At 47.5% G+C, this 27,552-nt stretch overlaps 4 protein-coding genes and 1 long non-coding RNA gene across 5 annotated transcripts; 3 read left to right on the top strand and 2 right to left on the bottom strand.

The window, feature by feature from the left end:
- Positions 1-3,962: 3,962 nt before the first annotated feature.
- On the bottom strand, positions 3,963-4,867 carry H2ac25 (H2A clustered histone 25). The gene has a single exon (XM_048440026.3). The coding sequence runs from the start codon at positions 4,789-4,791 to the stop codon at positions 4,399-4,401; it is 393 nt and encodes a 130-aa protein (XP_048295983.1). The 5' UTR covers positions 4,792-4,867; the 3' UTR covers positions 3,963-4,398.
- A 212-nt stretch (positions 4,868-5,079) lies between these two features.
- Positions 5,080-5,483, top strand: LOC125404218 (histone H2B type 3-B). Its single transcript, XM_048440027.3, has one exon. It carries the CDS (start codon positions 5,103-5,105, stop codon positions 5,481-5,483), a length of 381 nt encoding a protein of 126 aa, XP_048295984.1. The 5' UTR covers positions 5,080-5,102.
- Positions 5,484-9,520: 4,037 nt separating this feature from the next.
- Positions 9,521-10,155, bottom strand: LOC125404219 (H2B.U histone 2). Its single transcript, XM_048440028.3, has one exon. The coding sequence runs from the start codon at positions 10,103-10,105 to the stop codon at positions 9,725-9,727; it is 381 nt and encodes a 126-aa protein (XP_048295985.1). The 5' UTR covers positions 10,106-10,155; the 3' UTR covers positions 9,521-9,724.
- Positions 10,156-10,313: 158 nt separating this feature from the next.
- On the top strand, positions 10,314-14,979 carry LOC125404220 (uncharacterized). Its single transcript, XR_007233205.3, has 3 exons — positions 10,314-10,752; positions 10,902-11,027; positions 14,578-14,979. It is a non-coding gene; the product is annotated as an uncharacterized LOC125404220 (long non-coding RNA).
- An 80-nt stretch (positions 14,980-15,059) lies between these two features.
- Rnf187 (ring finger protein 187) lies at positions 15,060-26,302 on the top strand. The gene is made up of 7 exons (XM_087909577.1): positions 15,060-15,263; positions 15,475-15,563; positions 16,852-16,996; positions 19,798-20,424; positions 21,623-21,715; positions 24,296-24,520; positions 25,200-26,302. The coding sequence occupies exons 1-7, from the start codon at positions 15,060-15,062 to the stop codon at positions 25,200-25,202; spliced, it is 1,386 nt and encodes a 461-aa protein (XP_087765703.1). The 3' UTR covers positions 25,203-26,302.
- The last annotated feature ends 1,250 nt before the right edge of the window (positions 26,303-27,552 follow it).

Consider the following 27,552-nt stretch of genomic DNA (forward strand, 5'->3'; position numbering starts at 1 on the left):
GAGAGTCCTGGAAGGGAGAGGACGCTTTTTTAAAACAAAGGAAGAAAGGAAGGGAGAGAGGGAGGGAGGGAGGGAGGGAGGGAGGGAGGGAGGGAAGAAGGAAGGGAAGGAAGGAAGGAAAACGACAGCCATCGTAACAGGAATGAGGCGACACCTCTCCCACCTCTCCGTTGTTTTATTGTTTAGTTGCTGTAGCGATGTCAAAGGTCATGCGTATCTTTACAGAAATTCCTATTCGCGTCCTTTGCCTAGTTAAAATTTGAGTTGTTAAAATTGAATTGTAGAGCTTTGCTATTTTGAGTATTATCATCTGATCAAATGTATGGTTACAAAATAATTGTTTCAGCTGGGCGGTGGTGGCACATGCCTTTAATCCCAGCACTAGGAAGGCAGAGGCAGGCGGATCTCTGTGAGTTCGTGGCCAGCCTGGTGTACAAGAGTTAGTTCCAGTACAGGCTCCAAAGCTACAGAGAAACCCTGTCTTAAAAAAAAAAAAACCAAAATAAAATAAAATAAAAAATAATAGTTCCTCATTCTGTTTAATTTAATTGAGCCAATTATCTAATTTCTGTGTGTATATTTTTATCATAGCAACTCAAGCATACACAAAACACAAAACAGGTATATTTTGTCTGTTTTTCTGAATTGAATCACCAGGGTGAGGACCACCTCATGTGATCTTGACACCAGTGAGGGCGAGCTGCCACTGGCAGTTAGGAGGTGGATCTGTCCAGCTGGTGCTGCAGGCATGCAGCTTGGGGAAGAGGTGTGGGCTTGTGGAAGTCATGGTTTGGGGTGATAACACAGAAAAAGGGGACCTTCCTTGCCTCCCTGCCTCCTGAACACTGGGCCTTGCAGCTCATCACATTAGGGAGGAATTGCTGTCTACACAGTCTGAGTGCAACTGCCTGGTGCTTGTGTGAACCCCAGATCATAGCTGGAGGGACAGTATGGAAACCTGCAGCCTCTGCAGTCCTTGGGCGAAGCCACTAACCCCCTAGAGACGCTTTGATGACTCTCCAGCTAACCCCTGCTGATTCTCCAGCTGACCTTTCCTGGCGCTCCAGCTCCCCTACCCCTTCTTGTCATCTCTTCTGAACATGCAGGGAGCTTTATGAGACTGACTCCTGATCAACCCAGCACAACTACTTACCCTATCCTTATGTCACATTATGTACTAGAGGTTATGTTGGTATAATTTAAAGTACCGGGGTTCCTGTGACCAATCCCCCTGGCATACCAAGGGATACTGTCATGTCCTCTAGGTTCATCCACATGATAACAGAATTCTGTTTTTCAAACCTATGTAGTATTTAATCCATGTATATGTCATTTTTTTTTTCAAGACAGGATTTCTCTGTGTAGCTTTGGAGCCTGTTCCGGAATTTGCTCTGTAGACCAGGGTGGCCTTGAACTCACTGAAATCTGCCTACCTCTGCCTCCCGAGTGCTGGGATTAAAGGCATGTGCCACGACTGCTCGGTGTATATACCACATTTTAAAGATATATTTGCTCCTTCATAGACATTTGAGTTAGTCCCATGTCTTAGCTATTGACAGCGCCACAATGAGCATTTCGGTACATATGTCTCTTCCACAATACTGATTTCTTTTCCTTTGGATAGATGCCCAGGAGTTGGAGAGTTGGATCATATACTAGGTCTATTTTTAATTTTTTGATGTGGGAGATTATTGGACATGTGGATGAGCTTGCAAGAAATGGTCCCACAGAGCAGAGACTGAATGTGGGAAGCATGGCTGGAGGAAAGACCTACACCTAGAAGAGGAACAAAGGATGCTGGAGAGCCAGGTGGAGAGCTCCCACACTCTGCAAACAATGTCTGGAGCTATTTCCAGGGCTGGCTCCAGCTGCATGCTTCTGGAACCCTCTATCTCTTTTCTTGTCTTCAATAAACAACAGTGCATAGGGACACATGGAGAGTGGCTAAAATAATTCTAATATAGGCTTGTGGGTCAGGAAAAAAACCTCCATGCTCCCACACAACACGCATGTGGGCCAAACCTGCCAAGGTGAACTACCAAAACCGGTCCAGAGCTGCTGCGGTATCAGGATGTCCATACCTGCCCTTCCACGTGGTTTCTGATGATGGCAGATCGGGTACCTGAGCTTAACCTCCTTCTACCTGAGCTGGGTCAGTGTTATTCTAGAAAGCAAGCACAGGAACACATCGGTCTTCTTTCTGTCTTCTGCCCCGCTTCCAGACTTCCGTCTCTCCCTCGCTCTCCCCCTCTGTGTGTGTGTGTGTGTGTGTGTGTGTGTGTGTGTGTGTGTGCATGCACACATGCGCGTGTATGAATGTATGTATGTGTATGAAGGCAGGCAAACATGTGCCTAATGTGTGGAGGTCTGAGGACCATCTCAGGTGCTGTTCTCAGGTTCTACTTTGAGGCAGGGTCTCTTTGTTAGTTGCTATGTATACCAGGCTAGCTGGCCTGGGAGCTCTAGGGATTTTCTTATCTTCCTTAGAAGCACTGGAATTACAGTCAAGTGCTAACCTGGCCCTGCGCTGCATGGGGCCTGGTAATTTCATGCTTCCAATGCAAGCTCTTTACTCTCCCCATCTCTCTAGCCCTTCTCTGTCCATTTGGTACACACTCCAAATTTCTTCAAATTTAGGTGAAATTTACAAGATAGGATGAACCACTTTCATGTGAGCAGTTGAGGGACATCTATTTCTTTTGTTGTGGCCATCACCTGTGTCTTCTTCCACGACCACATGAGGAAGTTCTGTTCTCTCCCCTTACAGCTCCTGTGTCTATTGTCGGAGCATGCCTGTTCTGGACATTGAGGTCTGTTCATGTTGCACACGAATCAGCGATTCATTCCCTTCCGTTGACTAGCAGTCCGTTATGAGGACAAACCCGTCTTGCAATTCCGTTTTTCAGCTGATGGATATTTGGGCTCCTTTTTTAGCTTGTATAAATGATACTATTGCTGCATCTGTGTAGCTTCTGCTAGATGATTTATTTTCATTTTATTTAATGGAAAATTAAATATTCCTTTTGGATGGTGGTTGGTGCATTTGACAGGAAGCCTTGGAGGTGGGAGATGAGAAGCTAATCCAGTACATCTTCCTCCACAATGCTTCCATGACACCATTAAATAGTAACATCCAACTCCTAAGTTTAACTGTCACTCAAGAGATTAAGAAACTACAATGATCTATGAATACACACAAACTAAAGCTAGAACTGAAGAATCTCACTAAAAACATAAGAAGATCTCAAGGTCCAACCCTTGGGCGTTGGTTTACTGAAACCACCCACTAGCAGACTGTACAATCTATATGCAGTTTTTGTGTCTATTGTGTGGTTGAGACTCACAGTTGAGGACATTGCTTATTCTTAGGCAAACAGGTTTTTGAGATGTTGATATTTTATACAGACTTATAATTGCAGACAGTGTCTGAGGAGTCCAGGCTTGAATAGACCCAGTTTTGGTAGGGTATATATAATAAGTATTATATAATTGTCTTGCTCTCCTGTACTGCTAAAATTGAAAGAGAATAGCGGAGTTAACAGGAAAGGGGACACATGCCAGACTCGGTGACATTTTAATGAATTGTCATAACTCATTTAATCCCCCTTAACACTCCCTTTTCCCACTGGTAGTGATTTTATCTGTAACTGTCCCACCATTCTTTATACTGCCTGTGGAAATCACAATCCTCTCTAAAAACTCCCATTTTACTTGGTGTGATGCTAATCATGTTCTCCTTTAAACTTTACTGTTGGACATTGCTGTACTCTTAAACCTAGTTTTACCAAAACCGACAAATTATTTTGTTGTTCAAGGTTAAGCTACTTAAGTGGGTAAGATTGTTTGATCAATTCCAAACGCCTGCTGGACCACCATCATGGCCATCTATCTGTAATCCTACCATTTATAGGGCAGCACTGACCTGTGTCGCTCCCCGTCTCCCACAAAAGAAAATGAAAAACTTCAAGTTGTTCGCTTTATTTAAAAAAAAAAAAAAACCTGACACTTTAGATCCTATCTTGAATTACGCTTTGGTAGAACTGCCGCATTAGCTTTCACTAGAAACACGAGTTTCTAACCTACCAAAGCCTAATGCTAACTCCAGCCAAACCAAGTGGCCCCTAAGGTTTAAACATGAACCTTAAAGGAAACCGAGTGCTTAACACTAGAGTGGTGGGGACAAACCGCAGGCCAACTGCAGACGGAAGCCGTTGGCCTGAGCGGTCACCACCCCATGCGCCGCGCGGAGATACACAAACGCACGGAAGGAATCGGGAGACCCAGCCCTGGCCAGTACCTGGCGGTAACAGGCTCAGTGTACAGCTCTTTTTGAGGTTGTGGGTGGCTCTGAAAAGAGCCTTTGGTGTCCGTTAAGTAGCACTAAGGACCAGAAGGGCCTCACTTGCCCTTGGCCTTATGGTGGCTTTCGGTCTTCTTGGGCAGCAGCACCGCCTGGATGTTGGGCAGGACGCCGCCCTGCGCGATGGTCACGCGGCCCAGCAGCTTGTTGAGCTCCTCGTCGTTGCGGATGGCCAACTGCAGGTGGCGCGGGATGATGCGCGTCTTCTTGTTGTCACGGGCCGCGTTACCAGCCAGCTCCAGGATCTCGGCAGTCAGGTACTCCAGCACCGCTGCCAGGTACACCGGGGCGCCGGCACCCACCCGCTCCGAGTAGTTGCCCTTACGGAGAAGGCGGTGCACACGGCCCACAGGAAACTGTAGACCAGCGCGGGAAGAGCGGGATTTCGCTTTTGCGCGAGCTTTGCCGCCCTGTTTGCCACGACCAGACATCTCCAACTGATAACCAAAAGAGTAACACCAACCAACGATAAAGCTACCGCTAACGACCCCGTAAACGCCAACAAGCCCTTATATATGATCAGGAGGGAGGCTAGACAGCGCCTTTCTATTGGATAGCAGCGTTAGCCAATCGTAAAAGGAACACGGCAAGCCTAATTTGCATATCCCTTGCTCTGGGATGACATAATGTGTTGTTGTAGTCAATCAAAAGCGAGCAATGTTTGATCCTTCATTTGAATACGAGGCGTACAAATAGAGTTGGTGCAGCGGACGTACGTGTCTCTCCACAGTAGCTAGCCAATATGCCTGATCCGTCCAAGTCCACTCCGGCCCCCAAAAAGGGGTCTAAGAAAGCCGTTACTAAGGCGCAGAAAAAGGACGGCAAAAAACGCAAACGGGGCCGCAAGGAGAGCTACTCCATCTATGTGTACAAGGTGCTGAAGCAGGTGCACCCCGACACTGGCATCTCGTCCAAGGCCATGGGCATCATGAACTCGTTCGTCAACGATATTTTCGAGCGCATCGCCAGCGAGGCTTCCCGCCTGGCGCATTACAACAAGCGCTCGACCATCACGTCCCGCGAGGTGCAGACGGCCGTGCGTCTGCTGCTGCCCGGGGAACTGGCCAAGCACGCTGTGTCCGAGGGCACCAAGGCTGTCACCAAGTACACCAGCTCCAAGTGAGGCGCTGCGCCGGCGTCCTCAATCCAAAGGCTCTTTTCAGAGCCACCCATACGGTCGTTAAAAGGGTCTTGAACACAGTGTGTGGAGGCATTGATGGTTGCCACGCACCTGATGGAAATTCCCTGTTACTGGGTACGACCAAGAGAGATGTATTTGGAATGAGGAATGTAGGGTTGCAGCTGCTCGGTCTGCTCTTCCTAAGGGTGGGATGTGGACGATGGCCACGGGAGGAGGCAAGGGACGTGAGTCCCCTCCCCAAGCCTCGAGTCTTACCCAGGTGGGCGAGGTCACAAGCATAGTGGGATTCTGGGTGCCGCGCGTCCTGGGTGGCCTCAGATCTGCGTTCCTTTAGAACGTCTCCTGGAATAAACAGGCGTCTTATCCCCTGTATATGACCATTCTGGCATTATAGCATCCAATAGATCCTGCCCTAGCGGTTTGCTGGAACCGAGGTTGTAAAGGCATGGCGACACCCTGAATGCCTGTGTGCAGGAGCTGGATCTAGCCAGCTGCAGCAGCCGGCAGCTTTAGTGGTTAGGGGATGGAAGGATTTGGGAAAGAATCCTGTTTTGAGCAAATGAGTTGCTGTCCTAAGCTGCTTTCTTTTCTGTAGAGCATTGGTAACAGAATTTTCCATACTCAGCATTTTTTTTTTTTCTTTTTCCGGAGAATGCCATTTTGGTCTGGAACGTTTGGGCAGGAAATCTTACCTGTGGAAAGAACACAGCTTTCCTTGGTTTGGCTTTTATTTATGGAGAGAGGATTCATGATAATTATTTGAACTGTTATAAGATGTATTGAGAATCTTACCGCTGTCTCTAGCACAGAATAATAAGTACGTTTGGACAGATGCTAAGAGACAGTCGCTGGGAGAAATGTCTCTACTGAAATTTTCTACAGTAGCTGTACTGCCTCCCCCTTTTCATGTAAAAAGGATTTTTGACAACTTCAAACGTTTTAAAGTTAGCATCTGAAGTATTTTTTTTTAATAAGTCAAGTAGCTGCAAGGATGAAAATCGCAACACAGGACACCCCCTCCCTTTTTTTTTTTTTAAAAAAAAAATTAGTCTTAAAAATACCATTAGAACATTAACACGAGTCAGGTCAAAGTAAGTTCTTTAAAAGATATTTCAGGTTATTTTCTCTCAGAATTTGTCTTTATTTTTCTTCTGCCTCATATTCTGTCAACAGCAATTATATGTATATTACATTTTACCAATTGCTGATCTCCAGAGTTTTCTATTGAAGTTTAAACATGCCAACCAAATTATGTCCGCGTTTAAAGAGGTACACCAGAAAAGCAGACAGTTGTTTAAGGCACGAATCATGGTACCTTAATGAAGCTGAGTCTTCCACTGAGGCCTGATGGGAGGAGGGCTTGGGTGGGAGACTACACTCTGGACCTCTAGTATGTTAGCCAAGTCTCTACCACTAAGACACCACTCAGTCCCCTTCTTTCCCTCTGCCTGGGTTGTTTATTTCAAATCCATTCATGGGTACAAGTAGTTAGTGTGTAGTATATGGCATTATTTTCATTTGACATCTTTTTATAAAAATATATAAGTAAGTACATATTAATAGAAGCCTTGTCATAACCACTTGACCCAGTACATTTCTTCTTTAGTTACAATTGAAAACATAAACCATGATCCATCATCATAGGGGAGACCACGTTCTGTCTTGTGTCTGCTGTCTCTTTCACACACACACACACACACACACACACACACACACACACACACACACCAGTGTGTCAGTGTCTTTATGTAGACCTTGCTGGTCTAGAACTCACTATATAGACTCAGAGATCCGCCTGCCTGTGCCTCCCTAGTGCTGGGATTAAGGCATTCACCACCATGGACCCATGCCAGTATTCTTAATCGTCTCCCAAATAGAGGATTTGGAAGCCTAATGTGGTGTTGTCGACTTGAAATGGCAGCAGTTGGGAGGAGCAGAGGCAGGGGAATCTTTGTATGTTCAACACCAGTGTGGTCTGCATATCAGGTTCCAGACTATTCAGAGCTACACAGTGAGACTGTCACCAAACAAAACACAAACAGGATTTACATTAAAAAAAAAAAAAAAAAAAGGCTGAATACAGTCCTCTGTGAACTGATGCCAAGTGACTGTCAAGGCTTCTGACACTTTTGCTATACTGAGGAAGTACTCCATTACAGACCCACATGGCCAGGCCTTGGAGTCAACTATCCATTTTAAAATTTTAGCTATGAAGGTTTTCCATGCATTTATGTGTACCACGTGCATGCAGAAGTCAGAAAAGGGGGTCAGATCACTTGGAACTAGCATTATTGATGGCTGTCAGCCATTAATGATCCAGTTATTATGGGTGCTAGGAATTGAACTCAGATCCTCTGCAAGAGTTATTAGTATTCTTAACCCTGGGACATTTCTCCAGCCCCAAGTTTTAAAGGAATGTTTGCAGCTGCTTTGTCTAGGCCTGGGACAACATATGGTTTCAATAAACTGTAACCTTTGCCTCCAGGAGAAAGACGAGCCTGGCAGATGAACCTAAACATTTTTAGTACAAAAGATAGAATCAGCGAGCAAATCTAACACACAATCATAATTTCCAAGTATAGTTCTATAACAATACATTTATAGTTGTTGGCAATACAATGGTTTAATTTTTAATTTTTTTTTCCTGACAAAAACTGGAAGTTGAGAATAAGCTGCCCAGGTGTGTTACTTTGTCAGCTACAGCTCAGAATGGGGAAGATTTGTCCTCCTGTAGACTATGAATATTAAAGAGGTGACAAAGAATGTGAAAAACTGTCTGTGTTGTTGAGATTTTATAATATAGAAAATGGAGAGCAACTAACTGTGTACAAAATCAGTGCCGCCAGTTCCATGTCATGACAGTGAAAGGCCAGGTGGCATTGAACAATTGGAAAGTGTAGCAGTGCATAGCAAATATGCGAGATTTGTCATAGCAGCGAGGACAATGCAAATAATATGTTTTCTGGATCTGAAAAACTTAATGTTAGTGAGGGTGGAGGGGGAACGAGGGATCTGCAGGCGTGCAGTCTGAGATAATGACGAAACTGCCATTCCCCAGCCCCAACTAGATGCTCAAGATAAACTTGCTAATTATTAGGGAACAAACTAAGAATTTCGAGCAAGGGAAAAAGCTGTCTCTTTAAGAAGTTACCAACAGAAAGGCTCGCCTTTCCTGTGTGAGACAGTAAGAGGTTAAATGTTGACAAATGAGCGCCTGTCACTGGAGATGGTGTGAGGAGAAAGACCGCCATTGTCCACCAGAGAAACCAACATGCAATCGGAACCAGGGGCAACCAGGAGCTCATGGAAGATGGGCTTCTCCCACATACAATGAACCACTAAGATTGGAATTTTAGGAGGACAGTAGTTTGGACTGTTCTTGCATTTAGTCATTAATTGCAGACATAAATTGAGTAAAACACATATAGGGTTATTATTATTTTTTTGCTGTTGTTTCAAAGGCACTGATTTACTTTATTTAAAAGGTCGTTTCACCATTTACTAGAGTTGTGTTAATGCACACACACATTTTTATGATCTATATTCACGTGCACACACATATGTATACATTGAGATGAACAAAAGAACATTTCATCGTTTAAATACATGCGTGGATAAAATGTCAGAATTTTCCCTGGCCAGATTTTGGCTTAGTGGTAAGGTTGGAGAGCAAGGGGCTGTGTATGGCATTTTTAGGCGTTTCGAGTAAAATACTACAGAAGACCTGTTTAAACTGTTTTTGTCTCCAAGAGCTCTAAGGGTCTAATCCTGGCAAGGGGAGGAAGGAAGCAGAGGGATGGAGGAAGATGGCCCCAAAAGCATCAGTCACGAAAGCACAACAACCTGAGCCTCAACACAGCACTCCGCAGGACATAGGGGAGGCGGATGGAGAAGGTGAAAAGATGAGAGATCCTGCTGCTGACGCCCCCCCCCCCGCCCCAACCCCAACCCCAACCGCGCAGTCCACCCCAAAATGCCCCCGGAAACCATCTACTTAACTACGCTTTCAGTGGCCAAAATTGAACCAAATCAATTTCTTTATTAATGTATCTTTATAAAGAAGGCATATATTACCTTCGTGTCCCAATGTCCAGTACAACCCCCAACCCAATGCACATCAAGTGAATGACAGTTCTTTATCACACCAGGTAGCACGCTCCTTTTTTGAGATTGGAAGGTGGCTCTGAAAAGAGCCTTTGGGTTGGGGACGCCCGCGCAGCGCCTCACTTGGAGCTGGTGTACTTGGTGACAGCCTTGGTGCCCTCGGACACAGCGTGCTTGGCCAGTTCCCCGGGCAGCAGCAGACGCACGGCCGTCTGCACCTCGCGGGACGTGATGGTCGAGCGCTTGTTGTAATGCGCCAGGCGGGAAGCCTCGCTGGCGATGCGCTCGAAAATATCGTTGACGAACGAGTTCATGATGCCCATGGCCTTAGACGAGATGCCAGTGTCGGGGTGCACCTGCTTCAGCACCTTGTACACATAGATGGAGTAGCTCTCCTTGCGGCCCCGTTTGCGTTTTTTGCCGTCCTTTTTCTGCGCCTTGGTAATGGCTTTTTTGGAACCCTTCTTGGGGGCTGGAGTGGAGCGGGAAGGCTCCGGCATCCTGCTGCACTGGCTGCACCAAGACGAACAGGGAGACGGCGGAGGCAGGGTTATTTGTCATCCTTATATTTAAATGAGGACTCCAAAACAGTATCATCTGATTGGACAAACCTAAAATGTTGTAGCTAGGGGACACCAGTTCTTTTTTCTTATTGGACAGTATCGCAACCAATCCGAAAGTGCGTTGACTGAGCCGGCTCAGGTGTCTCATCTTTGTCTGAACCCTTTGTTTTAACTAGGAAGATTTAGCTTCTCTGGCAGTTGTGGATGTGGCTGAAGGGACAATGCTGCAGGATCCGATTCTCGTTGAGTCAAATCACTGGCCATTTGTTTCTCATTAAGAACGAGGGAGAAGCTTATTGCCTGCTTAGTTGGAGGAGGAGATGACAGCTTCCTACTGCCATTTATTTTACCTCGTGTCCCTCCAGGGGAAACAAAAGCAAAACCACATTACTATGACAGTCCTTGAGCGAAGTTCAGCAGTTCACGGGAAATCAGAAAACATACTAATGTAGTTTCACTGGGAGTGTGTGGCAGGGTAGATTTTCTTCTGGAGAAGGCATTCTCGTGACGTCCATAAAGCCAGAAGCTGGAGCTAAAGCTGGTGTAACCTAATCGATGGGTACCATATTTACAGGACGAAGCAGGTTATAGAAGTTAAGCCTCTCATAACAGTTTGTGCGCACGCACCTAAACACACACACACACACACACACACACACACACACACACACACACACACACGGTGCTGAGAGAGAAATAAAAAGGCTGTGTGTTTATGTCGTTCACATTTCAGCATCACTTGGAGAGCTGGCTTTAGAAAAGCCGACCGCTAACTCCCTGCCTCATACACACTGAGTCATGATCTGCATATTACAGTTGAGGAATCCCGGTCTGAAGCGAATTAGCTGCCGTGCCTGGGGTAAGTAATCCACTTTGTTCGCACCTCTATTTCTTCATGTGATGGTGGTATAATGCCTGTTGGATGCGTTGAGTTCATGTGGGTGAACAGGCTGGAAAGGTGCCCTGCACAAACTGGTACGTAATTCCTATGGGCTCTTTTTATATCAACACACATCCTTTCTATCTCCCACCAAAATGCAGAGTGAACTGTAATTCCCCACTCAGAGATGTGGCTGTTTTTCCAGTGCCTACAGAGGGAAAGACAACATGGCATCCATCCCATGCCCAGCCAATGGTTGGAGAAAGAACAGACCTGGAAAGCCTAGTCAAGCTATGGCGTTGGGTGTCTTGATATTGGGAGACTTCAGGGGTAGGGAGCCATAGTTTTAGTTATCAGCATGAGAAAACAAGTAATTTTGTAAAAACAAAAAACAAAAATCACCTAGAGCCTAGTGGTGGTGGCGCACGCCTTTAATCCCAGCACTCAGGAGGCAGAGGCAGGTGGATCTTTGAGTTCGATGCCAGCCTGGTCTACAGAACGAGTTCCAGGACAGCCAGGGCTGCACACAGAAGTCCTGTCTTGAAAAACAAAAATAAACAAACAAAAATCACTTAGGGAAAAACATATTTTGAGTGTTAACCCTCCTATACACACAATGTAAATGAACCTTGGGTTAAAATTACGTTCAGCTACCAAGAGTCAAAAGGTGAATAATAGAAATAGCTATATAAACTAGGGAATATTTACAAATTGTTTAAGGATAGGAATAGGAAAGAGAATCTTGAAAAATAACCACTACTTTTGCTGTATCATGCTAATATCAAATAGATGCTCATTAAAACAAGGACAAATGCTTCACTGACTATGATTCTGGTGGGTAAAGCTGCATAGTTCAAGCAAGAACACTGCCATACACAAAGGAAGAAAGCTGGCAATCTATACCACAATTTTTTACAGTGTGCCAGAAAGTCCACTGTCAACTGCAGTCTCCCAAAGTGACAACCATGTTTGCAAGCAAAAATCCACACTCGCTTTCATAGATAGCAGGTGTAAAAAAAATGTAGGCTTGCTGAGGCCCCACCACGGGTGTTAAGATACGTAGTAAAATAAATCGCAGCTCACTTTCACAGTGGGTTTTGTTATCGTCAAGAGAAGGCCTCAGGTAGCTCATTCAGCCTTGAATTCTTGATGGTCTTGCTGCCATCTCTGGCGGGTTTAGATAACAGCTACCACACCTGGCTCATGACATTGTCTTAAGGCCATTTAATAAGTGAAAATAATATTAAACCAAACTTAATAAGGTCAACTGCATGAAGTGCTTCTCCCAGTGACATCAACATCTTAGTCCCCTTCAGTCCCCCTTGGCAGTATGCTACTGTGCCTACACTGTGTGCAGAATGAACGAACCCCACCCACCCTCTGCTCCGTTGCAGAGGTGACTTACCTATGGTGGCTGATTCTGAATACAGACTTCCTGTTTTACAGTTCATTTACTGTTATAAAAACATACCCGATGGGTCTGGTATTGTGTAAAGTGTAAAAGTTGTGGGAGTGAAAGTAAGTCCTGCCAGTCTTCATAGAGTGCAGGGAGCTGAGCAGGGGCAAAGCTGAGAGGCTGTGAGGGAAAGGTGGCCTACTGTCAAGTGACATAGTAGTCCTTCACAAGACTCCAGAACCACCAGCTTTTAAACTCACAGAAATGTTAAAGTCTCTCTAAGGGGCTGAGGGTCATAGGTTAGTTAGATACAGTCTGAGTTTAATATTAATATGCCTCAGGGCCCAGCAACACATGTGCACACACACACATGCATGCACACATGTGTGTTCGCACGCGCAGACACACATTACTTCTATATGGATAGCTTCTCAAGAAGTGCCTGTCGAATCCCAGACTGCTGCCCCTTTTGCTTATTGGTAACTTTGATCAAAGATAATCGTTTAAAAATATCTTACACATTCCTTCTCATTTGTCTTTTATTTGCTTGTTTCGGGGTTTTGTTGTTGTTGTTGTTGTTGTTTTTGTTTTGAGACAAGGTTTCTCATAAAAGTAGGAACGGAGTTTAGGCATCTTTTGTCCTCTGCAGTTTCCAGCTGGCATTGTTTGGACAAAGGCCTTCCCACCATTACCCTCACTCCAATGACATCTCTGGTGCGGTGGGGGCCAGGGCTCTGAAGAGTCCTTTGGTTAAGTGCGCTGTTTTCTCCTATGTGAGGAGGTAAGCTGGCCTGTTCCTCGCCTGTGTTTGCTGAAGGGCCTGCTGTGGACCATTACTCCTTATATCAGCAAATGAAAAAGCGAATTATCGACGATGGGAGCTATTGAGGCAAATCCATTCAGCCTGAGAAAAGCTGGGCTACCATCTGAGAGCCGTGTGTACCCTACGTTTAGTGTCTTTGTGCACCAGACTAACTGCTCCAGCCGCGTGGGCTCTGGCGAAATTTTCTTCGATGCAAGTGACCACCTCCTCCTGGCGCCCTTAAGTAATTCATGCTTCTCCACCTGAGCACAGTAGTTAACCGTCTTAGGGGCTGCTGAAAGGGAACTGGTGGCTTTCGAGCAGTATCTAGAGAACATACAAAACTGCTTACTCGACCCGACTCGGACTTTAAAATAGTATGTATGTATTTCCTCAAGACGGGTGCCGTTCGCGCAGAAAGAAGGGTCAGGAGGAGGGGTAGAGGAGCCGCGGTGGCCCTATAGAACTGCTGGGAGTGGGGTGGGGAGAGGAAGGCGGACCTGGGTGAGAGAATCAGGAAGGAATGCAGCCATAAGCAAGCTGCAGGTCACATCCCAGACCTTCCCCAGGAAACACCAGCGCCTGCCCGGCCCCAGCTTCCCTACCCACCCCCACCCGGCTCCCAGAGCACACTTATCCAAGGAAATCATCGTGATGTCCGAGAACAAGGGAGAAAATATGAAAGTACAAACGCTCACGAAATACAGCAAATTCCTCACCAGGAGGTGAGAAAGTAAGCTGGCCTCTTCTGAAGGCCTCAGCCGAGCCGCGAAATAAAGAACCCCTTAGGAGAGGCGTTGGAGCTGCAGGCGATGCAGCTCTCGGCTCCTGTCGGTAGGAGAGTGCATTGAATGCAACCATTGAAATCATCGCAGGCCTCTGGACTGGATTAGTCCACTCTGGGACGGATGGAGTTGTGGATTCTCGCCGGGGTGCTTTTGTTATAACTGACTGCTGGTGGCTCTGTCTCACCCTGTGATGGTGCTCTGAACGCCTTTATTCTGGAGAGTTCCCACAGCTAGAAGGCTGCCACTAGATGCAGCTCTTCAGCTTTGGGAACCCAGATAAGCTTTTCTCTATAAATTATGCAGCCAATGGTATTCAGTCACAGCTGCACAAAACAACGGGCAATCCCTCAGCTGCCCTGGGAGCCTCCATCTTGCCCTGGTAGTCTCCTTGCAATCCTTGCGGGTTTGATTTCTCAGTCTCTTCGCTGTCACAGGGCACCAAGTACTCCACCCATGTCCCAATCCTGCAGTCAAGGTGGTTTGCTACTCCCCACTTGGGCTTTGTGTCCTTATCTTAAACAAGAATTTTACTTTTTAATTCAGGTATGGTAGTGCCATCAGAGCCGAAGACGGAAGACACGGGGAAAGCCGTCAGAAGCAAACATGGAGCCGGTCTTTGTTGTCCGCACAGGGTCTCCTCTAGGCCCGATATGACCATGGGTCATTATGGAGTAGTCATGCTGAAGGATGAGCGACTCTAGATTTACAGTAACGGTAATGGGACTGTTAATACCCCCTCATAGGAAGGAGGATAATTGCACCCCTGCTGCAATGGTCTTGGGGTTTCTACTGGAGTAAACAGGGAGGCGGGAACACCCATGACGCAGCTTTCCCACGCTGAGGTGGAACCTTTTGATAACTGCGGATTCACCCGTGATCCTCTAAGTAACCCCTTCCCAAGACCTGTCAGTAATTCCAATAAACTTATTGGCTCACCAATGTGAACTTGGAGAAATTATTTCTTCTATATTGTAGTGTCTTGATTGGACAAATAGACATTTTTTCACATCCTCGGAAGTCACACCATGCCTTTGTTCAGCCCTAACCAAAAATATATAATTGTGGAGCAGGTGTGCCAAGTGAGGACTATCTCAAAAGACTCCACCAGGAGGACAGTCCTGCAAAGAGGGTACTGCCAGCGAATAGAGGGTACCGCCACCGTGCAGAGGGTCCTGCCACCGCGCAGAGGGTCCTGCCATGGCACAGAGGGTACTGCCACCGTGCAGAGGGTACTGCCACCGCACAGAGGGTCCTGCCACACCGTGCAGAGGGTCCTGCAGGGGTTATCACCCACAACTGTCCTCAAAAAAACCATGTTTTGGGCCATCTAATGAGATCTTCTTCCTCTCCCTTTTTAAAATGTACTTGCTTCAGTCTCCTCGTTTACAATGGCATGTGTTCCCTATGTGATGCCCTACTCTTCCAAATACTCTTCTTTAGAGAATCTCCTTTTTGGTTGCTATTTCGGTTTTTACCATTACAGCCATAGACAACTGTACCAAAGTGGTTGCTTTTATTCTGAATGTAAGGTAAAGGGATAGGGACCTGCCATCCATCCACTTCCTTATCATCCAACCCACTTTAATTCCCTGTCTCTCATCCCTGCGAGGCTCTATCCCTCCACTTCAGTGTCCGGTTAATCATTAACACCAGGGCTCTATATCTACCCCCTTGATAGTTAACCACTCATTTACTTCAGAGCCCCATAATCCATTCTTTTTTCGTCTCCTATCATTCATCTACTCAGAGTCCTAGAAACAAAACCCCAGTTTGCTTTGGCCGGGTTGAGAGAATTGTTTCAGAAAAATATGGAGTAATTCAGATTCTTCACATGATTATTATTTTTATGCTATTGCTGTTGGTAGTTTATAGCTGTGAACGCCACAGGTATAGTTGAATTTTTAGGATCTTATATAATTTAATGAATTCTAAACATCCGAAATATTTGTTTTTACATCTAAAATATTTAAGAGGTAGTAGTTATTAGGTAACTGGTCTGATGCAGTTTTCTTTGAAGCAGAGTTATATTTTTATAAGCAGTTTTGAGACTGGAGAGAAGGCTCAGCACTTACGCTGCTCTTGCAGCGGATGGATATTCAGGGCCCGTGTTGAGTGGCTCACAACCTCCTGTAACTAAGGTTCCATGGTGTCCAATGTCCTTTTCTAATCTCTACAGGCTCCTACCAACATGTGTACACACACACACACACACACACACACACACACACACACACACACACAAATAAATAAAAAATTTTCAAAAGAAAAGTTTTAGTATAGATTTAAGCACAGGCATTAAGAGAGTAGAGAGGATGCTGAAGAGATGGCTCAGAGGTTAAGAAGACTTGAATTTGTGCAGGGGACCTGAGGTCAGTTCTCAACATGTTCATGGCAGCTCATGTCCATCTGTAAGTCTAGTCCTGACACCCTCTTCTGGTCTTTTTGGGCACATGTTCTCAAGCAGTGTGCATGCATCCCACAGGCAAAATACTCAAACACATAAAAGTAGATATTTTAAAATTTAAACAATTTAAAAAGGGAGAGAGGCTTAAGTAAAGAACAGTAACCCACGCCCTTGAGGGAGTGTGGACTTCTCAAGAGTGGTTGCAACTTTTAAGTCCAAAGGATAAAACAGTCTTCAATGTTTATCCTTAATCGAACACAAAAGGCGGCTCCTAGGCTAGGATGTATTTCAGTGGTGGGGGCTTGCCCTAGTGTATGCACGGCTCTTCATTTGATCCCCACAACGGCAGATTCTGAAGGGCAGCTCCTAAATGCTTAGTCATTCACTTTGCTATCTGTTTCTTTCACTTCCAGCCACACCTTGGCCATGACTGTGCCGGCCTGGGTTTCCAGGATGCCGCATGTGGGCAGTGTCCAGGGTGCCCATGTGCTGCCCCAGCTTTCAGATGATAGTGCAGGTTCTCCGCACCTCTCCTTCACGGCTTTCCATTACAGCTGGGTTTTTGTTGTTATTTTGTTCGGTTTGGTTTTTCTTTTTAAGTCAGGGTTTTGCTATGTAGGTCAAACTGACCTCGAACTCACAATTTCCCTGTCTTCATCTCCCAAATGCCAGGATTATAAGCAGGGCCATTGTCTAGGACGCATAAGTCCCCGAGTTTGAGCACCAGACTTCAGCAACAGTTTGAGAACCATGTTGGATATGGCCATGGTCAGGTAGATTAATGTAGAAGTGCCCAAATAAAACTGCTTAAAAAATTTAATCTTGTAAAATTTATTATTATTATTATTATTATTATTATTATTATTAATTAGTGTGATATGTAATTAGTGTAATATGGTGTGATGTGTGTGTGTTTGTGTGTGTGTGTGGGCATCCATGTCACTGTGCTTGTGTGAGGGCCAGAGGACAGTTTTGTAAAGTTAATTTTTTCCTTCCACCTAGGTTTCAGAGATTAAACTAGGATCTCCAGGATTGCACCCACTGGGCTATTTTGCTGGTCTCAATTAGACTTTTTAAACTGAAGCAAAAATATTTTCAAATTTGAATAACATGTATATACATACATACATACATATCATATCTGTTGAAGAGGTTGGCTCTAAATCTATGAGGCTAACAACACTTAAGGACATATGAATTTCTTAGACAAAATTTCAACACAGGCACATGTGTGCACACATACACGCTCAACACTTTTTTTTGTGACAAGGTCTCATTATATAGTTCTGGCTGGCCTGGAACTCACTGTGTAGACCAAATTTGCCTGAAACTCACAGAGATCTGCCTGCTATGACTCCTGGGTGCTGAGAGTAAAGCATGTACCACTATACCCAGCTAGAACGTTTACATGCATACATCATAAGGTTTACATGCAAACTTCTATTTAATTTAAATTTTTCTAGATGACTTATGATTTCCAACAGGCTATGAATGGTATATGCATATTTTTCTATTGTTTAGGAAATGAACAGGGCTGCACAGCTTTAGTGCAGATGTGGCTGCTGTAGTAGTGTTCAGCACATATAAATGGCAGCATCGCATTTACAATACATTTTTAATCTCAATCTGAAGCAGGGTCCTGAGTTGTGGATAGCTGACTACGCCTTCTTATACAATATTCTTTGGAGTGCATTCTTGCAAAATTTCATATTGTTCTGTATATGCATTGAGCATTTTTGGATTACATGAATACCATGTATGTGTGTGATGATTGTTCTTGCTTGTCAAAGTGACTACATCTGGAGTTAACTGAAACCCAAGGGGCTTGGTACACTTATGGGAGATTTTTTTTTTTCTTGACTGAATCATTTGAGCTGGGAAAACCATCCCAAATTCAGATCTTGCCTGAAGATAAAACAGCCTTACAGACCAGGCACACAACTTTAATACCAGTAGCCACACACTAGTTGCCATAGAAACTGGGCAGTGCATACCTTTAATCCCAGTGGTGCACACTTTTAATCCCAGAACTAGAGAGGATTATAAAATGGGAGGAGACAGCTATCAGTCTCATTCTGAGATTCCTGGAGGCAGGATCGCCATTTCGGACTGAGGTAGAGGTAAGAGCCAGTGGCTGACTGCTTTTCTTTTCAAGCCTTCAGGTTGAACCCCAATTTCTCTCACTGAGTTCTTATGAATTGTGTTTCAGTTCTGTTTCTCTAGAGAACCCTGAACAGTACACTTACCATTCAATTTCTTCTTCTTTTTCACTATACATATATTGTCCATATTTTGGCATTGTCCAAGGCTTGTTTCTGTGGTGTGTGATCTTGTATGTCCCCTCTTCATTTTCTCATAATGTATTCTTGCCTTCTAACATGCTGCCACATCCCCCCCGGCTTGGAGGCTGGTAAGAACGCAATCATTAGCACGAGTTCTTCTGGACACCTAGACATGGAGTTCATGAGCTTAACGGTGTCTCTGCTTGGCTTGACCTGTACTGTAGGAGTGACTTCAGAATGGCCATCCCAGGTCCCTGGCACTGAGGGGGCATCCATCATCTCCACAACTTAGCTAAAATGCAATGTGACACTTTGTGTGTGACTAAGGCTCAGAATGGCATTGCATTGGTGCTTAATTTCACATTTTTCAGATGAACCCTGGATTTGAGCATCTTCCCATATCTTCATTTCTCAGGTCATTTTTGGCTGTTATAACAAAATATCTGAGTCCGAGTAACAAAAATAAAGAAGTTTATTCGGCTCATGATGTGGTGAGTAAAGGATGCCCATGTCCCGACAAGGACCTCTGAGCTGTGCTACAACACGATAGAAAAGTAGAGAGCGAACTGTCCGCATGTGAAAGGCTCAAGCCCCGACTCTTCATCTGGGTCGACAAGGTAAAAGCACCTGGCATTTCCACCTTCACTTTGTGTCGCTATCTTCATTAGCCTGGTCGGATTCCTACTTGACTTCATAGGCATGTTAATCATTTTAGAAGTTTCTGTCTACCTAACCTGTCTTATGCCGCTTTTGGGTTGGAGACATAGAGGTAAGTCACCTAAACCTTCAGTCACCCTGAATTTCAAGAACTGCAAAGCCTCCCCTGACAGACCACCTCCCAAGTTATCTACGGGAGATGGGCAACTATCTATGATATTGAGGCAGCACCCTGGAGTACGAATAATCTTGTAGGACACCTGTCAGGATCTGGGTTTGGAGCCCACGACTGACACCATCAGGACAAAGAGGTGAGCAACTACCAGAACCAGGGTGGAGGAGTGCGCAGCTGCTCCGATCTGGGAGGGGCGGGGCGATGGGCGACTACTGGGACCCGAAAGGAGAGAGTACAGCTGCTAGGACCTAGCAGGAGGAGCGCGCAGCTGCCAGGACCTGGCTGGAAGAACGCGCAGCTGCCAGGACCTGGACGTCAGAGCGCACGGCAGCCCGAACCCCGCCCCGCGCGCGCGTGCCCGGCGTTGGCGCAGTCCGGGTCCGAGTCGTCGGCTGAGGCTTGTCCATCTCGCTCTCCGGCCGATTCCCGGCCTTTTTACGCCCTCTCCGCCTGCGCCCCGGTTGGCGCCGCCGCCCGCAGCCCTGGCGCTCCCCGCGGGTCCCGCTGAGGCCGTCTGCGCCTTGTGCCAGCGCGCGCCCCGCGAGCCGGTGCGCGCCGACTGCGGCCACCGTTTCTGCCGGGCGTGCGTGGTGCGCTTCTGGGCCGAGGAGGACGGACCCTTCCCGTGCCCTGAGTGTGCCGACGACTGCTGGCAGCGCGCCGTGGAGCCCGGCCGCCCTCCACTCAGCCGCCGCCTCCTGGCGCTCGAGGAGGCAGCCGCGGCGCCGGCACGCGACGGCCCTGCCAGCGAGGCCGCGCTGCAGCTGCTGTGCCGTGCAGACGGAGATCCGCTATGCTCTGCCTGCCGCATGGCCGCGGGCCCGGAGCCGCCCGAGTGGGAGCCGCGCTGGAGGAAGGCGCTGCGCGGCAAGGTGCGCGAGGCGACCCCGCACACTGCCCACCTTTGTGCCTTACTCACCTGGAGTCAGTCTCTCTCGATCTGTGCGCTGACCTCTTCCCTCTCCCGCATGCCATGGGTGTCCAGCATTCTCCCCACCCCGAGTCTCCGCGGTGCCCATCAGCCCTGCACCTTCCCTACCCCGGGGGTCCCTGCCGTGCCTAGTGTTCTTGAATCATCGAGTCCGTGAGTTCTGTCCTCCCTGATCTCTGTTATCTCTCTCCCGGACCCTGCTGTGATCCTCAATCGCTCATCTCTAGAGCATGCTCTTCTGTCCCAGGTCTCTGGTCTACCTGTTCCTTATCTCTATACCGCCTTTAGACACCTCTCTCTCCCCCTCTCCCTCTCTCCCCTTCTTCCCCCTCCCCATTTCCTCTCAAGTCCCACTTCCCATTCCCCAAGGCCTCCCTCCTCCAATCCGGGTGTGACCTCATTGAGGCAAGCCCCGCCCATCTACTTGCTGGTTACCTGAGTGTGGACTTATGTCTGCTAGTTACTGCTTGCAGCCCTCTGAGGGACTGCCGATCCACCTCATTCTGGAACCTTCTCTGCTGTGCTCTCTTGGTCATTGCATGTGGCTCTTGCCATTGGGTAGAAACCGCCCATTACGATCTGGGCAAAGCTGGAACCCAGGAGTCCGGAGTGTCATCCCTGGCCCAGAGTAGCCAGGTAGGAAAAGAGCGATGCCTGGTCTCTGCCCCGCAGGAGAAACCACTAGCTTTGTGTGTTTGACGGTGCTGTTAGCTCTGTGTTCTGGAATGATGCACCATGAGCCCCAGAATAGGATTTAGTCACGAATTAATAATGAACAGTGTTGAGGTGGGGGCCAGTGGGTTACATCCGGGACCCAACCTGGGGTAGGTACTCTGCCAGAACATGCTGCTCTGGTTGTCTTGCGGTTTGTTGACCCTTTCCTAAGCCAGCAAGACCACAGAGACCAAGTAGGGCACAGTCAGGAACACCATTGTCTGGATCAAGCTGACACAAAAGGGGACCTATTTTAAAGGTGGAATCACACAGCAAACCTGGAATTGTCTGCTGTGTGCCTAGATCAGACAAAGGGAAGCGCAGGAGACCCTTTTATTTTAAACAAACGATTTCCAGCAGCCAAGGTCTGGACTGCTGGTCCAGTCCAAGTCCTTTCCAGTCTATAACCAGTTTCTCTCTCCCAGGAGAACAAGGGGTCCGTGGAAATCATGAGGAAGGACTTAAATGATGCCCGGGACCTGCATGGTCAGGCAGAATCAGCGGCTGCTGTGTGGAAGGCAAGTGGGGTCTCCTGGATATGGAGCAGGGCAACCAAACTGAACTGCTGTTTGCCTGGCTGTCCGGAGGAGGGGCTTCTGTGAGGACTTACTGAATGCCAGGATACTCTTCTAGGACACAGTCTAGCCAGAAGTCAGCAGAGAACCTCTTTATGTGAGGGTGGTTTGTGAGCTTCGCCTTTCTTTTCTGCACAGGACACTTAGTACTCTTGATTCTGGCCAACCCCAGTGGAACTTGCTGTTTTCTGGCTGTCATACAAAGCCACCACAGACAGTTATTGCTCTGGAGGCTGGAAGTCCCAGGCAAGCCATGGCAAGCCCATATCTGATCAGGGCTATTTTCTGGTGGCCTTTCTTACTGTATCATCACTTGGAGGGCGGGGCAGGAGCTTTCTGGGGGGTCCCTTTTACTAGGGCATGATCCTTTCTCTACTTTGGTAGGACTGACTACCTCCCAAAGGCCCACCACTTTTAACCCTATCGCCTGGAGGTTTCAGCACAGGGACTGGGGGGAGGGACACAGAAAGTTGGTACTTACCAGCTTGCCATCCTCTTGTGCCTTCCATGACATTCAACACCAAGGTGACAACGTGGTACAGCTGTTTTTTTTTTTTAAAGGTTTATTTTTTATTATATGTACAGTGTTATGCCTGCATGTTTGCCTGCATGGCAGTGGAGGACAACATATCTCACTCTAAATGGTTGTGAGCTGCCGTGTGTTTGTTGGAAATTGAACTCAGGACCTCTGGGAAGAACAGTCAGTGCTCTTAACCTCTGAGCCTTCTCCCCAGCCCCCCATGTTATAGCTTTTAAAGGTTACTTGTCAACAAAATCAAACATTGATTTAAACTCTGGTGACTTTTCCTTGTATATATTGATATTCCTGAGTTTCCACATCCTCCCCTCTGTTTTTTTTTAAGAACATAAAACCAAAGTGTTTTTGCAGAGTTACAGAAGGCCTGGAGCTCTCAGATGGGCTGCACTTCAAGGCTGAAGCTGTTTACTCTACCCCTCACAAACACTGGAAGGATTTGAGGATGTCCAGCTTCCTAGGAGCCCACAGTCATTCCAAGGACAAGTTCTAACATGTAGAGGTTTTAATACAAAGATGAGGATCTTGCGATCAGAGGGAGGAGCTTGGCCAGAAAGCAGTTACCTGGTTAGCATTTACAGCTTTTTCAGCAAAAGCATTCTTCCTCAGGAGCGTGGCTGTCTCCTGTGTCGTGTGGTCCAGGGCCAGGATGAAGATCTTGAGTAAAGTTAGGAGTGTGTCTTTTTCTTTAGTTCTGTTGTCTGAAGTGTTGCTGAGGGTGGCAGGATGGGTTCTTTTGCTCTTGGATTTACCAGAGGCTATCTTTGGGAAAAATGGCTGGTGGAAGGTCGCTGTGCATTCTGACAGGACTTTGGTCCCAGAGTTCATCTTTGGGAAGTCGTGAGTGGGGTCTTCACATAACCTGAGCAGTGTGTATGTGGGTTCTATGTCCAAGGACTCAACAGACTTCTGCTGGGAAATGGGAACGTGACTGATTGATGGAATGCTTGTCCAGCATGTGAGAGGCTCTTGAGTATAGCCACGCTAAGCAAGCACCACAAGTAGACGGTAGGCCTGTGGTTGTATGGTTGTAGAGTGACTGTTTAGAAAGTATTTATGGTGTCAGCTACATTTTGTCCACCAGAGATGATCTGTAGCACATGGACGGATGCAGATAGGTTATGTGCCAGTGCTGTGCCGTTTTGTAAGAAGGGACTTGAATACATTTTGGTGACTTGGGGATGCTTTTCCTGGAACCACTCATGAAAGACTGTGCAGAGAGACAAAACATTGCCTCAATAGAAGCTCAAGTGGTATGAGTGGCCTTATGAGGAAACAACCCGAAGAAGCAGTCACAGTCCAACAAATACACCGGGTTGGACGGAGAATGGCAGGTTGAGGACAAGTGGTTAATTTGGGAGGCATAAAAGAATTATTTTAGCAAGGTCTGTGCAGCATCTTCTCAACCTCCACTTCTCTCCTCAGTCAGAATGTCATTTCTTTCGCTTTGTACAGGGAGAGATTATCCAGGACAGAGTACGTCCTGTAAGGAAGGCGAGTTATTGGCTCTAGAGGCTGAGCATCAAAGATCCAGGGCTCTATCTGCTGGTCTCTAGTGAGGACCTCATGGTGCACGTGTGTGGACCCAGGATCGCTCTCTCTGTAATGGCCGCCTTGGGAGCCAGCTGGTAGCCTGTGAGACCAGCATCAGGGCACACCCATCAGTGACCTAACCAATCCCCACCTCTTTAAGACCCTGTCAACTCCGTCTCACCACACTGGGACCAATCTAACACCACCATGAGGGGCCACAGGGATGCCTTTCACGTGGAGATTTCACTTCCTGCTTAGGAAAACAATGCAAGAGAATCCTCCCTCACCTGTGATTTTTTTTTTATTTTGAGTAGCTTTAGTTCAGAAGATTCATCCAGCATATTTTGAGGTGTCATATTAATTTCTTTCAGAGTAGGTGGGGGTTCTCTTTGGACATAGTAGCGGTGGGTGTGGGCCAAGGTGGACTGTTGACCCTTCTCCCACTCACCCTGCAGGGGCATGTTATGGACCGAAGAAAGAAGGCCCTGACTGACTACAAGAAGCTTCGGGCCTTCTTTGTGGAAGAGGAGGAGCACTTTCTGCAGGAGGCTGAGAAAGATGAGGGTACTTCTGAGGATGAGGAGCAGGCTGACCCGGCAGACCGCTTCCGCTCCCTCCTGCAGGCTGTGTCAGAGCTGGAGAAGAAGCACCGTAACCTGGGCCTTAGCATGCTTTTGCAGGTACCACCTGGGTGGGGGTGAGCACCTCTCCACATCACAGTTCTCTGGCCAGTTCAGAGCCCCAGTAAAGGGAGACTACCCTAGGGAAAGGTTGGAGCTGCGGCCTACCTTGCCCCTGCTGTGGCCTAGGTCTGAAGGACAGGGAATGAGTAGGTGGCTGGGAAAGTGGTAGGAAGGAACTTTGTGCTGATGGTCTGAGATGACCCTGGTTCTCACACGGGAGGGATATTTTCACCCCTCAGACTCCGAGGCAGTAGTAACCAAGACACCTTTTCTGTCTTCTCCCATCCTCATTTCTGCCCCAAGGGTTGGGCCAACACCTGAGGCCCGAGGCAGCCCACTTGGCAGTCTGAGCCTGGGCTTGTAATGTGGCATCAGCAGCCACCCGTAGCTGAGATAGCCCCCGTTCCACATACCCATTAGCTGTTTGGGGGTTCTGCAGTTCTGGGAGTAGTGGGTGCTATATAGCCTTGGAGACACAGGCTTTGGACCCATTCTAGATGGGCTGTCAAGTCACCTTGATTCTAGGTGTGTTGTGCTCAGGGGAGCAGTAGTTCGTCTTACTGCCTTTTCGGTCTCTCTCTGTGTATTTCTGTCTTGTTGTCACCTTTGTCCCTGTATTGCCCATCTGTGTCTCACTGTCTTTCCCTTTTGTCTCTGCCTCTCCCTTTTCCTGCAGTGATGATGCTTGCACAGCAGGCTGGCACCCTGGAGCATGAGGCAGAAGGAACCACCCTCCACAGCTGGCCTGCAGCACCCCTACCTACATCTTTCAGGCCTCTCTGCCTGACACCACCCTTCATCCTGGACAGGTCCCATCTCCGTCAATACAGACAGCATGGCGGTCCTGGATGAAGTGTCAGAGGTGCCCCGCTTTTGATCATCCATATAGTTCCATTTCTCAGCAGTGTTTTTAATTTTCTTTGGGGCATGAATGTGCTGCTCAGGCCTGTACCTGTTTCTAGTAGAGACCAGTCCTGGGATTTCCTTCCCAGTCTGTCCCAACCCTGCCAGAGACCACTGGAGAACTCTGAAGGCCCTGCTTCTTGTTTTGCTACGGCTTAGGGCCTAGTGTGGCGATGTCACTCTCGTATCCAGGAACAAAATCTTGCACCTTCCCCATTGGTGCAGGGTTGACTCACCAGACATTCCTCAACAAGGCTCTAGGACATGCCAGTTATAGTCAGCTATTGTTAGTGCCAGGGAATCGACATGCAGGAGGCCCCAAGGTATGGCTGGGAAAAAGAAAATAAAGCATTCTCCACCCTCTGGAGGACTGCTCCTTCCCTTTGGGTCTTGCTGTGCTAGATCCTGGGAGCTGTCTTCTGCTTTGCTTTCTTAGCCTCTTTCGTCCTGGCTTGTGCCCCTTGGGTGTCACTGGCATCCCCAAAGTGCTCCCTATTGTTACCCACCTCTCATGGAAGGGACCTTCCTCGCTGCAGAAGAGCAGCAGGGCTGGCGTCTCCAAGCCTCCTGGTTCTTTTCTTGGCTGTGTTTTTGGCTTTTTCTCACCTCATATTTTCTCCAGTAGGTGAATTTCACAAAACTCGTGGCGTAGCGGTAGCGTGGTTGCCTGCAGCATTGTGTGTGTAGATAACTAGTCCAAGAAACAAACCCAGCAGAGTGGACAGACAGACCAGGGGCCAAAGACACAGACCTATGTAGGTTCGGGGGTAGCAGTGTTCTGTCCTCAGAAGGCCCCGGCCTGGGCTGTAGTGACTGGCTCTAGCTTGACTCCCAGGTAGGCTGGGTTCTCAGTGCTGAATAAAGTGGTTTGCTCCAGCTTCTCTGTTTCCATACCTCCCGGGCTCTGTCCACACACTGGCTAACCTCCGCTCCTGGCCACCTTCCAGGGTCTTTGATACTTGTGAAAGCAAGAGAAGCAGATTGTCACTGAGACAGTCGGGGAGAGAAGTCAGGTGTCACTTTGAACCCAGTGTTGATTGTGGGAATTGCATCCAGGAAGCAGAATCCACCAGTGGCTAGAAGGGCCAAGAGGAGACATCATGCCATGGGACTCTGGCTTAGTCCACCTGACCGGGTCCTGCCAAGGGCTGGCCAGGTGAGCAGATGCCTCCAGGGCTAGAAGATAACAGACTGGATGCCCAGGATGGACCTTCCCTGCAGGCAGAAGAGCTTCCCGAGTGCCAGGGAAGAACAGGAAGGCAGGAGCAGAGGTGCAGGTGGCAGTGAGAGCGTAGCCCTGAATAGTGTGCCCCTTTTCGACATACTGTGACCTCTGTTGATGACAAAAATGGAAATTAGACTAATCCAGTGACACTGGACTGTCCACCCATGTCTCAGACACCGTCCCTCTCCTGCCCCTGTGGCTCCCAGCAGATGTGTGAAATGCAGTCTTCGGTTGAGAACACCTCAGGTTTGCACTGCAGCTCTGCTTGCTGGTTAGTAACCTGAATTCACACGTACAGTCCACATCGCTCTAATGACTGCCACATAGGACGCTTCCCCCTGCCCTCTATAACCCTGGTCACCTCCAGAATTTGAATCTCTGAGCACCTCAGCACCAAGACCCACAAGATCCTTCACTGGCTTCTTTTCATTGGAGAGGAATCTGCTGTCCCTCTGGGTCCTTTCTGGCACTGGCCAGCTTTTTTCTCTTGCCCCATTGAGGGCGCTGAATCAGGTCTGGTGGCAGATTCCTTATCTGGTGAGGCCTGCTTCCTAGTTCTAGTTCATATAGATGCCCTTCCTGTGCGTTCACAGGGAAGAAAGAATGAAAGGTGGATCTCTCGAGTTCGAGGCCAGCCTGGTCTACAGAGTGGGTTCCAGGACAGCCAGTGCTACACAGTGAAACCTTGTCTCTAAGAACAAAACAACACGCACACACATGAAAGGTCTCTAGGGTACCCAATAGAGCACTAATCCTATTTGTGAGGCTCTGCCCTTTTTTACCATATCACCTCCCAAGGTCTGACCTTCTAATGCCGCCATTTGGAGTAGAGATCTCACAATGTCATAGCAGAAGCCTAAAGGCAGAATCCCAAGGATGACATGCTCTGCTCCCTGCCACT

The sequence above is a fragment of the Myodes glareolus genome, chromosome 9 (assembly GCF_982192425.1).
Source record: "Myodes glareolus chromosome 9, mMyoGla1.1, whole genome shotgun sequence".
In the NCBI taxonomy this organism is placed as follows: Eukaryota; Metazoa; Chordata; class Mammalia; order Rodentia; family Cricetidae; genus Myodes; species Myodes glareolus.